Source organism: Oryx dammah, unplaced genomic scaffold (genome assembly GCF_014754425.2).
Source record: "Oryx dammah isolate SB20612 unplaced genomic scaffold, SCBI_Odam_1.1 HiC_scaffold_22, whole genome shotgun sequence".
Lineage (NCBI taxonomy): Eukaryota > Metazoa > Chordata > Mammalia > Artiodactyla > Bovidae > Oryx > Oryx dammah.
Genome location: NW_024070206.1, coordinates 35,555,304 through 35,572,497, shown reverse-complemented (window position 1 = coordinate 35,572,497; position 17,194 = coordinate 35,555,304). Strand labels below are relative to the sequence as shown.

General features: G+C 38.3%; 2 protein-coding genes across 3 annotated transcripts in view; both read left to right on the top strand.

The window, feature by feature from the left end:
- The window catches only part of DSC1 (desmocollin 1), a 156,337-nt gene extending 154,938 nt beyond the window's left edge, over nucleotides 1–1,399 (top strand). Inside the window, exon 17 of the mRNA XM_040264788.1 lies at nucleotides 1,330–1,399. The gene's annotated coding sequence lies outside the window, so the exon portion shown is untranslated. The remainder of the gene's footprint in view (nucleotides 1–1,329) is intronic.
- LOC120881168 (desmocollin-3) overlaps nucleotides 1–2,235 on the top strand; it is a 50,851-nt gene extending 48,616 nt beyond the window's left edge. The window contains exons 16-17 of one of the 2 annotated variants that reach the window (XM_040264784.1): nucleotides 1,205–1,247; nucleotides 1,330–1,420. In XM_040264784.1, the coding sequence (XP_040120718.1) occupies nucleotides 1,205–1,231 (27 nt within the window). In that variant the 3' untranslated portion in view covers nucleotides 1,232–1,247; nucleotides 1,330–1,420. Of the gene's footprint in view, nucleotides 1–1,204; nucleotides 1,248–1,329 lie in introns of both variants that reach the window. The other variant, XM_040264783.1, reaches the window with a different exon arrangement.
- Nucleotides 2,236–17,194: the final 14,959 nt, after the last annotated feature.

Sequence of the window (17,194 nt, the reverse complement as noted above, 5' to 3'; positions counted from 1 at the left end):
ATTCTGATTTAATTGGTTTGGCTTTTCTTTCTTTTTTATTTTTAATCTCCTCTATGATTCAAATGTGCAACCTGAGTAGAGAGCCGCTGGATTAAGTATTCTTTCTGGTACTGAGTTAATTTCGTTTCTGTTTCTAGACAGCCAGTAATCATATGAGATCAGGTTGACTGAGGAGGAGCAAAGCTTAAGAAGCGCTCTTAGGGATGTTCTCCAATGTATATGTCTAGTAATGGGGTGTGATGCTAAAATGGTCATAAAGAGAGACACTTGCTAACATAAGCCAAGGAAGTATCCGCTGGGTTTGAGAAGGGATAGGTACACTGGTGAGAAAGGGAGGGAGTTCATGAGTCTGACAAGTTCACAGACAGGCCAGTGACAGCCAGCCAGGGTAAATATGGCTGATCACTTGGCCCAGTTTTTACAGTGTTGCTAAGTCACCTCAGTCGTGTCCGAATCTGTATGACCCCATAGACAGCAGCCCACCAGGCTCCCCCGTCCCTGGGATTCTCCAGGCAAGAACACTGGAGTGGGTTGCCATTTATCTTGATTATCTTTAAATTTCACTGAAAATTTGTGCATCTTTCTATCTTGCTGTGTTTTGGCTCTCTTGGAAACTTGATTCTGAAGACAATGTGGTAACCCTTAGCCACATTATTGCTGCATATAATAGCAATTTTAGTTGATGTTGACTGAACGTTTACTATGTGCTGGCTGTTTAATAAGAGTGTTTCTCATGCATTATTATTTTGTCATTTAATTATGATCCAGTGAGATAGTCATTGTCTATATTCTTATTTTAGAAATCAGGAAACTGAGGCTTAAAGATGTTCAGTAACTTGCTCAAATTCATATAGCTAGTTGACAAACTAAGCTATGACTCCAGATCAGGACTGTTTAACTATCCAAGCTCAAATTCCAAATAACTATGCATATTATCACCATTTTGTGGTGATATAAAATTTAGGGATAAGAATTTAATCTTATATTTTAAGATTTAAAATTTATTAAACCTTAATTTAATAATAATTGTACTTAATAATTAAATGAAATATTAATATCTTAAACATTACATTAGTAATTTAAATATACTTAAATATAATGTGTATACATTTTTTTATTTGTATGGGTTACTAGAAATGTAAAATGTACTGACTTTATAGTATGGCTGTGATATAGACCAACCATGTGCATTTTTTGTATGTAGGAATCCATTAGAGGACACACTGGTTAAAAATTAAACATAAAAGGTAAATAAAAATAAATTTTATGTTTATCGGTTTCATTGTGTTTAAAACAATAATACAATCCCTTTTTTTGTTTCTTTTACAGAAATTGCATCTGTGTAATCAGGATGAAGAGCACATGCCATCACAAGATTACGTCCTTACGTACAGCTATGAAGGAAGAGGGTCTCCAGCCGGTTCTGTGGGTTGCTGCAGTGAAAAGCAGGAAGAAGACGGCCTTGACTTTTTAAATAATTTGGAAGCCAAATTTACTGCCTTAGCAGAAACATGCACAAAGAGATAATGTTACAGTGCTACAATTAGACATGTCTTTGTCAGACATCATCTTTCTAAAAGAGATATTGTAAAATTCAATTTATTTCTATATATCTAGCAATATATAGATATGAATTTTGTCTAAATTTTTAAAATTATGCTATCTACCAATTTATACTTTCAAGCAATTTGCTACTAATTTTTTTAGGAAGTTAAAAATGTTAGAACAGATTTTCCCTCTTTTATTACTGAGTAAATAGTCAACCAGGAAATCTCATGCTATAGCATTGGATTTAAGGTCTATAAAGGACCATCTCTCATTTACAAATATGTTTTTGTAAATGCACTGGCTAAATATTAGTCCAACAGTAGAAACTTGTACTTGATTGAATATAGTAGAACAGCTTTCTGGACTAGAAATTCCATTTTTGCTCCACAGACCTTTCCCTGAGATTCAGGACTACTCTTGGTAACTTGTCAGTAATGAGAAAAAGTTGCTTTTCTCCTCTTGAGAATTGTACTTTCATATTTTCATTTGCATGTTTAGCATGTGTGGCTCTTTATTTTTCTACTGACAGTAGTCATTTGCAATTAGAATATCTTATTTTTAGATGGACTGTGATTATGCCATAGAGTCAATCTAAAGAAAGAGACTCCCTTTGTAGTTATGGTAGCACTGAGTATTAACATGCATTTCTATTTACTACTATTTTCAAATTAAATACATTGTTCCTTATTAAAGCAGGTAAATACTACACAGGGCTAGAAAGAATCAAACAAATATAGGGAAGGAAACTTAAACCTTAGGTGCAATTTAACATCTTCCAAGATGTTGCTTAAATTTAGTGCTTCTCAAATTCGTTCATGTGCTAGAACCTCTGGAAAGCCTTGTAAAATTCCCCAAGGCAAGGATATTTAAACTTTAAATAATTAGCATCTACTCTTATGATAAACCTAATATCACATTATTGTATACTTACTTCAAATGATAAAAAAATAGACAACAAATAATAGGTATCACTAGTTGAAAAAAATTTTGAAAGAAAATACTTAAGGTTAAATTAATTAAAAAATTTTGCAACTATGAAGAACTGGGACCTACTCCCCACCCCTGACTCTTGCCAAAAAAAAAAAAAAGAAAAAATTCTTTATTTGACTTTGGAGGCAGATTTGTTGAGTTAGCCCAGGAGGTAGCAGTGTTCTATAGTGGCACTGTTCTGCGCATACTGCTAACTGCTAACTGCTAAGTTGCTTCAGTCGTGTCCGACTCTATGCGACCCCGTAGACGGCAGCCCACCAGGCTCTGCCGTCCCTGGGATTCTCCAGGCAAGAACACTGGAGTGGGTTGCCATTTCCTTCTCCAATGCATGAAAGTGAAAATTGAAAGTGAAGTTGCTCAGTTGTCTCCGACTTTTAGCGACCCCATGGGCTACAGCCTACCAAGCTCCTCCGCCCATGGGATTTTCCAGGCAAGAGTACTGGAGTGGGGTGCCATCACCTTCTCCGGTTCTGCACATATATATCATTTATTGATTAATAGTTGTATAACCATTAATCAACGCAACATTTAAAACAAAGTGAAAAAGCAAAGGAGAAGATATTACTTTTAAGTGTGGCTGGGGTGTGGTGTGTCCTCTGATAGGGATACAGGGCTTAAAAAATAGACCTTACGTTTGGTTCTTAGGTGCTGCATGATAACTAAGCATATCGGGAGATAGTTCATGTACATGTATGTAATGTTTAAAATCGTATACAGCTAATTAAGCTTTTTTGGTTTCAGTGGAAAGAGGGGATTAGGTGAAACTGTAGATTTGCTTTTTGGTCTCTTTCCTTATCCACAAACTGGGACCAAACGTGACTGGCTAAGGCTCCCTCCAGCTAAGGCTCCTTGACTTCTGGTGGCAGGTTTCCAGAGACGAAATGTTTTTTTTGTGGTGCTAATATTAAACACTTCTTTTAACCGAATTCTGGTAAAAATAAATCTTCTATCACCATTTTCTTTATGTCTCCCACTGATCAACACTTTGAAAAATTTAGAGCCAAATAACCATGTTCTCTCAGTCAGATTTTAACAGGTAAAGGGAGCTAGGGGTGGAGGGAGGGCATGAAATTTTTTTTTTTTTTTTTTGGGCATGAAAATTTTATGTGAGTTGTGACTGTCCTAAGATCCCAAATCTATCACTTTTGCAGTGGGTTCTAATTTGGAAACGATAAAATGTCATTTTCCTGATCACTACCCTGTTTTAATTATTTAAAAATTTTTTTTAAAGTTTTTTTTTTTTTTTGATGTGGACCACTTTTAAAGTCTTTATTTAATTTGTTACAGTATCGCTTCGGTTTTATGTTTTGATTTGTTTGGCCACGAGGCATATGAGATCCTAGTTCCCCTACCAGGGTTTGAACCTGCACCCTGTGCTTTGGAAGGCCAAGTCTTAACCACTGGATCACCAGGGAAGTCCCTCACTGCCATGTTTTAGAGTCATAGATGTGATTCAAGGAAATCAGGCGTCAGGCCCACTTTCTTTCATCTCTCTCCCAACCTTGTCAGTAACACTTACCTAGCAAATACATCAGGCTGTCAATCACCCTTTAGTATGAATTACATTTTTTATGAGTTTGCTTTATTAAAATGTTTAAAATAATAGAAGGATTAAGAATTTTGAATTCCTGAAAGAAAAAGATCATGTGGTCATTTAGGAACACAGGGCACGGCAGGAGAGAGCATGCCTGAGTGGGTATTTGCACGTAGAGGAACATGAAAACCCAGGCCTTCAAGGGCAAAGAAAGAGGCCACCAACAGGACATGAGTAGGAGTAAAAGCAACATTGTTTGCGTCTTAAATTGTCCTAGGCCAGGCCCTTTCTTCTCCTTTTTTCCTTAGGCCAGTGGCAGCTGCCATTTGGTTTTGGTGAAGTGTCACTGAAGTGTCATCAAGCCTTTCTCTGAGCCTCACCTTATATAGAGTGTGGGAACAAGGAGAGAGCTGATTGCCTGCTGAGTCTGAAGGCATTTTCAGGACTGGCCGAACTGGTTGTGCAGAACAAACACAGCGTTCATGGGGGTCGTGGGATTTCTTATGGCTCTCTAAGATAGCAGGTCTTCCATTAAACGGAGGTCTGTGAATTTGATGCTCCATTTTCTGTTTTCTAATTTGCTCCTGAAATCTAGCTTCTTAGATTTAGACATGCTAAAGAGAAATTTTCCTTTTAAAGGCTTAGTTTTAATGTAAACATTTTTAACGAAGAGTATTCTTCTTTCCTTTTATATGTAAGGCAAAAATTAGGCTATTTTAGTGTGAAAGGATATATCTTTTTGAAGCTTTCACTTTTCTTCCAGTGAATGTTCTTGAATTTTTATGGCAATGTACAGATCATTTTTCTTATTTTTGTAAGGAAGCAGCTAACTGTCTAAAAATACAGTGAGGTTTTGCAACCTTTTTAATAGAGCTTTAATTTTGTTCTTAAAAGGAGTTACTTTGCTTTTAGAGAAGCATAGCAGGTTAAAATAAGCAAACATTTAATGTGTAAAGCAATATTTACAGATATGAGGTGTGTAATAAAGCAATGTTAACTTGATTTCTTGTCTTTGCTGTTTTTAGAGATTAAGTTATTCCAAGGTGGTCATGTTGCAAAATTGTACTTTAGACTAGCGTGGAAACAGATCCTCAGTAATAGGTTCATTTTAGTTACAGGGAAATATTTTAGAGAAGGGATCAGTACCAAATTGTTGACATTGTTGTACTATTTGGGAGGAGATTGCTATTTAGGGAACAGCTTTCCAAATATCTAGCTGTCTCCTCATTGCCTATGTGTCTATCTATCAACTGATTTTGACTGGGTAAAGTATTATAAGGTTGTGATTGCAGAATGTTCCAGAGTTAATTCAGTGATACAGTATTCTTGCTTGGAGGAGCAGTGTAGTTAAGAATAAATGAGTTAAAGAAAAGGTGATATTTCTTTCTTGGTCTGTCACTTATAGGATGCATGCCCTCCCAGCTTTAACCACAAATGGATTATGTGGTTATGTGCACTTCATGGCAAATCTTTCCCCTGGTGTGTGTATGTGTGTGTGTGTGTGTGCTTGTGTGCACACACACTTATGCTTCCCCACAAATGTAAGACTGCCCATTTAAAGAATGTGTGGGTTGTAGCAAAATCTTTCAATTTTAATCTAATTTGAATGATTTCAATTTTAAGAACTTTTATTGTGATCATTATTTTTGTGTGTAAATATTTAACTTTGACAAAGTTCCTTGAATTTTGTTTGTGACAGCAAAATATTGGATAAATTCCAAGTGTTCGGCAGACTTGATTTGGTTAGATTTTGGGTCACTGTGGCTGAGAACCATGGAATCTAGAATCAGAAGGTAGATTGTTTGAATCTGAATCCTGGCTCTGCCACTTGCTAGCTGTGTGACTTTAGAAAAACTACTTATCTCCTCTTGAAGCCTTAGTTTTCTTATCTCTAAAATAAAAAAAAAAGCAATATCAACTTTATGGAGTCATGGGGATGATTAAATGAGTTAATATATTTAAAGCATGTAGAACATTGTGTGCGCTAAATCACTTCAGTCGTATCCAACTCTTGGTGACTGCATGGACTATAGCCCACCAAGGTCTTCTCTCCATGGAATTCTCCAGGCAAGAATACTGTAACGGATTTCCATGCCCTCCTCCAGAACACTGTACCTAGTAAAAAATTTATGAATGTTAGGTATACAGGAAGTAAAATTATGTAGTTGAATTGAACACAATACAAAAGTGCATGGTTATATAGGCGAAAAGGAAAATGGGGCAAAGACACTTATTTCCCATCTGTAATTTGTGCTCATAATACACAAACAATTCTATAGAATGTTTTTCTTTCTGATAGTATTTTTTTATTCCCCAACTGCCATTCCATTTAAGCAACTAAGTCCTTCTGTGTTTATTAGCTACTCTGTAAGTGTGCCAGAACATTAACATCTAGAGACTCCAGTCTAAGGCACCCAGGTGACCATGATCGGAGTAGGCATTTCCGTAGTGGCCGCTTGAGTGAGCTGATGACGACCACCAGACTCTCTTCCTGCTCAGTGCAGCTTAGTACTCTACAGGAGTGATAAGACTCAACCCCAGAACAGAGCTGAAGGTCAAATCCCAAATGACTGAGGCTTATTTTCTGCCACCTTGACTCAATAATGACTTCAAAAAGAAATTGGAAATAGAAAAGTAACATGTTTTTCTGGAACTTCTGGAGACGTTGTGAGGTTTTTTGGTACTATTTGAACAAGGAACTGGTGATTGTTGAAAGACAGGGAGGTAAGTATACACCGTATTTTCTTTATCCATTCATCCGTCCTTGGACTTCAGGTGTTTCCACCTCTTGGCTCTTGTGAATAGAGCTGCGGTGAACATGAGAGTTGAGGTATCTCTTCAAGATCATGATTTCAGGGGTTTTTTTGGCTTATAGAGTAGTTCTGTTTTTAATATTTGAGAAACGACCATATGTTTCTCACAGCAGCTACACCATTCAGCCTTAAAAAAGAAGGGAACCATGCCATGTGCTACAACACGGACGAACCTTGACCACATTATGCTGAGTGAGATAAGCCAGACACACAGGACAAGACTGCACAATCACACGCATGCGATGTGTGGAAAGCAGCCACAATCACAAAAGCAGAGAGCAGAATGGTGTTTGCCGGGGGCTGGGGGCGGAGGGAGAAACGGGCAGCTGCTTTTCAGTGGCTGTAGAGTTTCCATCGTGGGGGATGAATGATCTGCGGTACAACACTGTGCTCACACTTAACCGTACCACACTGCACACCCAAACACAGGTTGACGGTACATCTCAAGTCATCTGTTTCTCACCACATTGGAAAAAACACCTAACATACTTCTCTTCAAGAAAAACTGGTATCAGCTGTAATTTCCATGAGTCTTCAAGGTAGGAGAGGCTTGATGTTCTGCCCTTGCCTTTGGTTCCCAGAATCTGGGGCCTCTTTTAAGTATCTGTGGAGGACACACCCTTCAGTTACTCACACATCTGCTCTGTTTGAGCAAAACCTGAAGACACCTGGGGCTGCACAAACACATGCGCTGTGCCAGAGAAACACACTGTTGTTCTAACATGTAACTTCAAAAGCAGAAGGCTCTTTGAAGCCCATTAGAAACAAGATAATTGGCAGAAATACATGCAACCTATGTCTTATATAATCGTCTCTCCTCTGTGCACAGCAGAACCATAATGGGAAGGAAACATACATGTGGGATATTATAAGCTAGTATTTTACGTAAGGGAAAGCTAATAGATGTAATATTCTAGAAGAAACCTGAATATTTGTTACTAAGTTCCCACATATTTTAAAATTGATTTTATTGTTATCTTTTTAAAACACATAAAGTAAATACAAGCTGTGTGATATGTGTCTACACAATTTTTTTTTTTTGGTTGGGAAGTATTCATTTTATTTTCATTTTAATATTTTAACATTTTCTTTTAACTGCAATTAGACAAAAATGAAATTTTCTTCATGTTGTTTTAACAGTCATACGTATTTTACTTTTCAAGTCTATGACATAGTTAGTGGACAGTATTTTAATCTGGTACACTAAACTTTCAAGTTTAACATTTAGCAAAATTTTGCTTCACAAAGTCACTTTGTAGAATGACAGGAAATATATACAACTTTGAATCCAGATTCAGACAAATGCCCCTTTCCCTTCCTCAAAATAAATGCTGTTAAAAAGTATAGTATAAAAGTTTTAGTTATGAAGGCACTGCATAATTCTGTATTATACAGCTAGTGTCTTGATTAGCAGCAAGAGTGATGAGAATATTCTACATTTAATTTACTGGAGCATAAGAAACTTTTTGAGGAAGGACTTAGCTCAAAGAAAAAGAACCTTTTGGCCCATTTAGTTAATGCATTCCTTTTCAAGATTGCTTTTAAAAAACCTCATCTGAAAAAGCTATCTAGAATATGTCTACCACAAATAGTGTCTACACATTTTTAAAGTTATTAATAAAAGACAGATTTTCGTGTTACCTTATTAGATGCACTTCCTGTGTAGAAATAAATTTTCTGTGGTGGTGAATTGTATTACCAGTTGCAGCTCTGGTATCCTGGCTTATAGACTATAAGAATTTCTCTGATGTGATGTGACAGGTTTCAAGCAAAAGTGCAATTTCACAAAGATTCCTGATACATTGAAATTTTTATGCTTTTTTAAAATCATCATAGTAAAGAAGATAGAGAATAATATAAGTTTATTTGGGGAAATGCAAGCAAATTGCTTAAATCTAATAGGCATAGAAAGGAAAAAAAAGCAGGGAGAAAAAAAAGGTGATCTGAATTTTATTACAAACACATTGGTTTAGTCAGATTTTATTCTGTACTTTTAACTAGATGATACTAGAAGTATCTTCATCCATCATGGGAATAGTCTTCAGAATTAAACATGAATACTTTCCTCAGTCTGATTCTCAAAACACTGTATTCTTCAAAAGGACACCTTATTCACCTCACCACCTCGATTCAGAAAAATCCTACATGATTTTGAAGGAATTCTGTGTTGTATATGTGTAAACCTAGGACACAAGTAATATGCATGATCACAAATCCAGATGTCGAAAATATGTCAACTTTTTTCGTAACTAATTAATAATTTGTCTTTATCTTCACACTTCCCACACAGCTTAGTTAGCTGGTTGACCATAATAAAATAAAAATGAACATTTTTTTTTTCGGACTAAAATGAGGATTCTCTTTCACTCATCTATTCATGGATCTTGTCCAAGTTTCAGAGAGTTTATGTTACTTTAAGCAATTGAGGATCAGAAGGAAGGGTTTCTCTCCCTGAGATCTACACTCTAAGTTTTTCAAGCTATTTTGCTCATCTTTGAAAAAGTTGTGCCTCTAGCTTGTTTTCTGACCAGATTTGTGAAAGTGAAAAAATGAAAGTGTTGGCTGCTCAGTCGTGTCCGATTCTTTGCAATCTCATAGACTGCTGGTTCCTCTGTCCATGGGATTCTGCAGGCAAGAATACTGGAGTGGGTTGCCTTTCCCTTCTCCAGGGGATCTTCCTGACCCATGGATCAAACCAGGGTCTCCCACATTGCAGGCGGACACTTTATTGTCTGAGCCACCTGGGAAGCCTATTTCAGGCTTTCAGTAGACTAATTTTCTATCTCTAATCTATATACCAACACTTACACCAAAGATGTAGTGACAGAATAAGATTACTGTCTTGATAGATGAGCCAAAGAGAAACACAAGAAAATAAAACAGGAATACACATGTATACACAAAGAAAACATCAAGTTTAAATTTGATGCAATGTATGTTCTAAATTTCTACAAAGATTTATCAGCTCGTTACAGGAAAATTATTTAACTTGCCATGTAACCCAAACAAAGTATTTAATCTCACTGTGCTTCAGTTGATTGTCTAAAGTAAATCCCCTCCTTCACTCCCCACTTCCCTCCCTCCCTTCCTTCCTTGTCGTCACTAAATCACTTACAATGATTTCTTGATCAACTACCACATGCCAAGCACAATTCTAGGTGCTAAAAGATATAGCAGTGAATAAAATGGTCAGTCTGTCTCTCATGACAAATCCTAAGAAGAGTGTGGAGATAGATAAAGAATATGTGTAGAAATACGTGCCACACAGTAATGAATGATGTAAAGAAAAAAGAAAAGCAGAAAAAGGGCATACAGAGATATGGGAGATTTTTATTTTATTAAACAGCGGTTAGAGAAGGTCTTTATGGTTAGGTGATATTTGAGCAACAACGCGGAGGAAGTGAATGAGGAAAGCCCTGTTGAGAGGGCAGGGGAGGGCAGAGAATGTTCTGGGGAAAGGAGACAGCTAACTGATGCTCTGAGGCAGAATTTTGCTTGATGATGTACTCCATACAGCTGGTGCTGTTGCAATTGAGTGCAAGAGAGGAAGGGTGGGAAGGTTGAAGAGGGGGTGTCACTTTGGACTCTGAACTTATGGGGATGGTTTGGGGTCTTCCTCCGATTGGTGGGCTCTCAGAAGAGGAGAGAGGTGAATTAGAACAACAGTTCCTACTCCGCAGGTCGGATGGACTCATAGAAAGGGTTTTCTTCTTCCTCTTTTCTTCCTTCTCCTCTTCCTCTTCCTTCTTCACTTTCTTGTCTTTCTTAAAGTTCTCTTCTGAGCTTTTCCCTCTTTCTCATTTCTTTCTCTCCTTCCTGCCCACCTCCTCTCCACTGGCTCCACTTTCTCCCCGAGTTAGATTTGAGTGGCCTCCTAGCTTTGCGAGATGCCTTCCTTCACACGTCACCATGGAGGCGCCCACGTGAGTGATTCTGGAATATCGCAAGGAATATATACAAAAAGGCATGACCCAGCAAGTGTTTTGGGGAGCCGAAGTTGCCAATATCAGCATTTGGCATCTTGCTTCTCTTCTAACATTGGAAATCCAAATCTTGTCTTCTAACATGTCTTTGCAGACACGGGCCTGGTTTGATTTCAGATTTGATGTTTGCCCTCCAGCCTGCTTACCTCATCTTTGAATGTTTTGTCTCCATCCCAAGTGGATATAGTTTTGCTACCATGCTTGAAAAATATTCCTTTTAAACAGAGCCCGTGTGTCCTTCCTAATCCAATGTCATGATTTGGGCTCTCCATATTCCACAGTAGGTTTTCTATTTATCTGTACATCAACAGTCCTACAAGTTTTCATGCTAGTAAGAAAGGTAAAGGATGTATATATGTATGATCCAAGGAGCCTATCAGATAAACAAACATACAGAACCATTTTATTGATGATTTGGCAAGTTAAAGCCAGGATCTCAAGGAGATTAGATTTGGCAATTCATCTAAATTTTATTATAAATTAAAAATCACATTAATTGTGTTTACTGACATTCACTATACAAAGAGATCAGGCATTCTTCCAGTTGCTTTATTATGGAGCTATTTTATCTTTGAGTTTATTTTATGTGCCCAAATAATGTTTAGATAATTTTAGAAAGGCATCCAACATTACTAGTGTATAATAGAGTGATTATTAATCCACTTTATTCTTAATTATGTCAGCTCTACCTGAACTCGCAGTTAACTTACTGTTTTCTCTCCCCCCCTCCCCCCCGCTTTTCCTCTTCTCTGTTTAAAACCAAATGCTTTATTTCACACACCATAAAAACTCAGTGCAGTTCATGTGTGGTAGATAGCTATTTATAAATGCTTTCTTCCTGCTGCTGCTGCTGCTTATACCAAACATGAATCAAATAAATGTACTGGAGATGATTTCTATGAGAAAATTAATTTATTTTTCATACCTTGTCAACATTAGGTGAAAATTCCAGTTTTGGGCTCTGGTCTATATTTCTAAAATTCTATTTTAAAGTTAACAAGGTTAAGATTTCAGAATAGAGACCAACATAAGTGGTGCTTTTCCCTGTTCCTTTATTTTCTACTTAAAATTTTGCATGCATGAGTGCTAAGTCACTTCAGTCGTGTCCTACTCTTTGTGACCCTCTGGACTGTAGCCTGCCAGGCTGCTCTGTCCACGGGATTCTCCAGGCAAGAACACTGGAGTGGGTTGCCATGCCCTCCTCCAGGGGATCTTCACAACCCAGGAATCAAATCCACATCTTTCTGCAGCTCCTGCATTGCAGGTGGACTCTTTGCTGCTGAGCCACTGGGGAAGCCCTTCTTCCTAAAATAAGATTAGCTAAACATATAGATATTGACCACCATTCATTTCATATCTCATACCTCATTCATTGATGAGGTGACTTTCCCCTTCCCCTTCAAATTTAAGCAGTTTCAGAATCCCTGCATTTTGGACAGTGGGGATTTTTTTTTCCAAGTAAAGTGTATTTCACTACGACATTTGAGGCAGGAATAATGGACAGTTACTAGTGATATCAAACATGTTACATTATTTGAGGCAATTTTAATGGGAAGCTTTCTTTTCTATTCCTTAACAATAACATTACGTGGCAAGCTGGCGTAATTTCTTGACCTGGAAATTTTTCAGATGAATTTTGCGAAGTATTCTTTTGGAAGTGATATACAGTTCTTGTACATTTCTTGTGGGAGATTTTACTCTGAACAAAGTGAGAACCCAGTGGTGGCTTTTAATCAGGGGAGACATATGAGATACGCCTCCTCACTGGACTGCTCTGAGCTTGAACTGAGCCAGTGCCTGTGAAGTACTTAGAACTCTACCGGGCACTGAGAGAGTGTTCAGTGAATGTCAGCATTTGTCTGATTATTTAATATGACCACATCTAGAGTGAGATTTTGGTTTGAATTCCCAGCTTCATCACTTTCTATAATCCCTCAACTTATGATACTGGAGAGGCCCTGACAGTGAGTTGAGTGACCTTAGTGTCTGGACTCCAACCAATACATCAAGGGGCATCAATTAGCCTGTTCCATTTGGATCCTTAACTTTTATCACTGTGTGTGTGTGCTCAGTGGCTCAGCTGTATCTGACTCTTTTGCAATCCCATAGATTGTAGCCTGCCAGGTTCTTCAGACCATGGAATTTTTCAGGCAAGATTAGTGGAGAGGGTTGCTTTTTCCTACTCCAGGGGATCTTCCTGATCCAGGGGTTGAACCCATGTCTCTTTTATCTCCTACATAGTCAGGAAGAGTCTTTACCTCTGTACCACCTGACAATTTGGCGTCTTATCCCTAGTTGTCCTGCTACTGCTGCTAAGTCGCTTCAGTCGTGTCCGACTCTGTGCAACCCCATAGATGGCAGCCCACCAGGCTCCCCCATCCCTGGGATTCTCCAGGCAAGAACACTGGAGTGGGTTGCCGTTTCCTTCTCCAATGCATGAAAGTGAAAAGTGAAAGTGAAGTCGCTCAGTCGTGTCCTACTCTTAATGACCCCATGGACTGCAGCCCACCAGGCTCCTCGTCCATGGGATTTTTCCAGGCAAGAGTACTGGAGTGGGGTGCCATTGCCTTCTCCTAGAATTTAAACAAACAAAAAAACTATTTAATGATTAATCACTTGAGTGGCACAGTACCTGGGTGAAGACGCTTTGTTTCAAGGAATGTCATGTATAGTTTATGCCCTAAAGTGATAGATGATTAGTTTTCTTTTATTAGCCTAAAATATCCCTGACTCTTTCCATGCAGCTAATGATGTTTCTGTTCTTTGAGAAGAATAAATTCCATTAGCATTAAACAAAAGGGAATGTATTAAGTCAGCTAGATGAGGAAGTCCCTGAGGATGGGAGGGAGAAAACGGTCACCTTCGCAGCTGAAGATGCCCTTCAGCTTCCTCCTCCAGTGCAGCCATGCTGGGCTTTCTATAATCCTGTCTTCCTTGCATCTGCGAACTAACCTGGTTCCTCGAAGGTCACTGTTGACACCAGAGCCTATACAATTTTTAAAAACAAGTTCGAAAGCTTTTGTACTTTAGGATGAACTTTCACTTACAAGGAATGTGCAACTGGTATATTCTTAGATTTTCCCTTACTGATACTTTCAGTTCAGTGCTTCTTTCTTCCTCGGAATGTTTCTACTTGACTTCTGCTACTTTTTAGTAACGGTGGTATATACTCTGTTACCGGAGAATTAGAACTGTGGATTCACTTTCTATTGTTGTGTAACCAGTTACTACAAACTTAGAGGCTCAAAACAACCCATCTCTGTCATCTCAGTTGCATGGGGCAGGAGTGTGAGAACAGCTTAGAGAGGTTATCTGCTTGGGGTCTCACAAGATTGCGCTCAAGATGTCAGCTGGGCTGTGCTCTCATCTGGAGGCTTGCTCGGGAAGCATCACCTCCACACTCTTTTGTGTTGTTGGCAGACTTCATTTCCTCACAGCCGTGGAAACGATCCCTGTGTTTTGCTGACTATTGTCTTTATAGGGTCTTTCAGGCCAAGTAAATTCCCCAGTATCTTGCCACGTGGGCATCTTCAACACAGCCGCCTGTTTGTCTGCTAAGCTGGAGTCTTACACTGTAACGCCCTCATCATGGTAGTTACATACCATCATCTTCGCCATATTCCATTTGCTAGAGGCGAATCACAAGTCCAACTTGCATTCAAAGGGAGGGATGCCACAAAGATGTAGATGCTGGCAAGTGGGAAATCACTGGGGGTTACCCTTGGGTCTGCCACTATAGGGTGTCTCCTGGTTTCACTCAAAATAGAGCTTCACGGGTTCATGCTTATTTTGCTTTATTTTTAGTGAATTTCAAGAGGAAAGGAAGAAGACCACTGACTTAGACCTCTATGTTCATACTGAAGGTCCAGTGAAATTACGTAATGATTTACTGAGGGATACATTTCTTTCAGGGCGTCCCTAGCGGCTCAGTGGTCAAGAATCCACCTGGCGGTGCAGGAGACGCAGGTGTGATCCCTGGGTCTGCAAGACCCCTGAAGAAGGAAATGGCAACTCACTCCAGTTTTCTTGCCTGGAGAATCCCATGTGTGCTATAGTCCCTAGGGTTGCAAAAGAGTCAGACATGACTGACCAAACAACAACATCTCTTTCTTCTTTCATCTATATGTGCTTTTTCATATGTAACATCTTACATCTGTATAGCAAACACATCACTTTTCCTGCTGTAGCTACTCTATCTAGATGAAATTTAAGATTATACCTGGAATCTGTATTGTTTTAGATAATTGGGAAGAAGAAAGGAAGAAAGAAAACCAACATTATTGAATACATGTTGGATGGTTTATAATTCTATTCTGACATGTTATTATTTTTATTTTGTAGATTAAGTTGCCCAAGGCCAGAAATTCAGGAACTGGCACAGAGCCGTAGAGACATGAGGGAGCAAAGAGATGGAGAAGCTTAAATTCATACATCAATTTGTTTCCTTCAGAATGTTTATTCAATTTCTACTATTTTTTTTTGTTCATAAGTAGTTATAATGCTGAAAATCACATAGAAAACTTCTCAAGTCAATGCACAATACATTTTGTTATTTGAAATTGGTCTAAAAAATGGAGTATTCTACTTCACTGCTTTTCAAAATGTAAAAGAATACATTTTTTGAAGGTGCTGAAAGTAATGTTTTATATATGTTGGTTGGGTCAATCATTTCCCATTTTTCCAATGGGAAAAAAAAAATTGGAAAAGACCCTGATGCTGGGAAAGATTGAAGGCAGGAGGAAATGGGGACGACAGAGGATGAGATGGTTGGATGGCATCACCGATTTGATGGACATGAGTTTGAGCAGGCTCTGGGAGTTGGTGATGGACAGGGAAGCCTGGCGTGCTGCAGTCCATGGGGTTGCAAATAGTTGGACATGACTGAGCGACTGAACTGAACTAGGTCAATTTGGTTGATTAGGCTCTTCAAATATATATGTATATATTTTTATCACAAATTTGGTTTGCTTATGCTATCACATATCTGTACTGAGAGAGGTATGTTAAAACTTCCAACTATGATTATTTGCCTGTCTTTTAAATTTTTGGACAATTTTATACATATTTGGAATTATGAAAATTTAATCTTTCTGTTTAACTGATTTATCATTATGAAGTGTTTCTTTGTATCACTTATACTATTTTTAGCCTTAAATTCTGATTTGTTTAATAGTGCTACAGCTATGCCAGCTTTCTTTTGCTGGATAGTTTGCTAAGAGTATACCATGGGCTTCCCTGGTGGCTCAGACGGTGAAGGATCTGCCTGCAATGGAGAAAACCTGGGCTCAGTCCCTGGGTGGAGAAATTCCCTGGAGAAGGAAATGGCAACCCACTCCAGTATTCTTACCTGGAGAATCCCTTAGACAGAGCAGCCTGGTTTTCTTTTGGTATCATCTGCTTTTTGTTATTTTATTCCTCTTTCTTGCTTCATTTGCATCAATTTAGTTAAAAAAAATTCATTATATCTCTAATATGGATGTGAGACCGTAAAGAAAGCTGAGCGCTGAAGAATTGATGCTTTTGAACTGTGATGTTGGAGAAGACTCTTGAGAGTCCCTTGGACTGCAAGATCAAACCAGTCCATTCTAAAGGAAATCAGTCCTGAATATCCATTGGAAGGACTGATGCTGAAGCTGAAACCCCAATACTTTGGCCAGTTGATGCGAAGAACTGACTCATTGGAAAAGACCCTAATGCTTGGAAAGATTGAAGGCGGGAGGAGAAGGGGACGACAAGAGGATGAGATGGTTGGATGGCATCATCGACTCAATGGACATGAGTCTGGGCAAGCTCTGGGAGTTGGCGATGGACAGGGAAGCCTGGTGTGCTACATACAGCCCATGGGGTTGCAAAGAGTTGGACATGACTGAGTGACTGAACTGAACTGAACTGAACCAGTTTTCTGTATTTACTTATTTATTGATCTGTTCATCAATTAGCTTACTTATTTTAACAGTTTATTGAGATGTAATTCACATACCATACAATTCATCTACTTTAAATGTATAATTAATTGAATGGTTTTCATTATAGTCAAAGTTGTGCAACCACCACCACAATCAATTTAAGTATATTTTCATCACTCCCTCAAAGAAATCCTATACTCATTAGTTACAATCCCCTTGTACCCTCATCCATATGTAACCACTACTTTATGTTTCTACAGATTTGTCTGTTCTGGATGTTTTATTTTGATAGAACCATATAATATGTGGTCTTTTGTGAAACTGGTTTCTTTCACCTAAGACAATATTTTCAAGGTTTAGCAATATTGTAACGTGTATTATTTCATTCCTTTTACAGCTGAAAAATACTCCATTGTATGG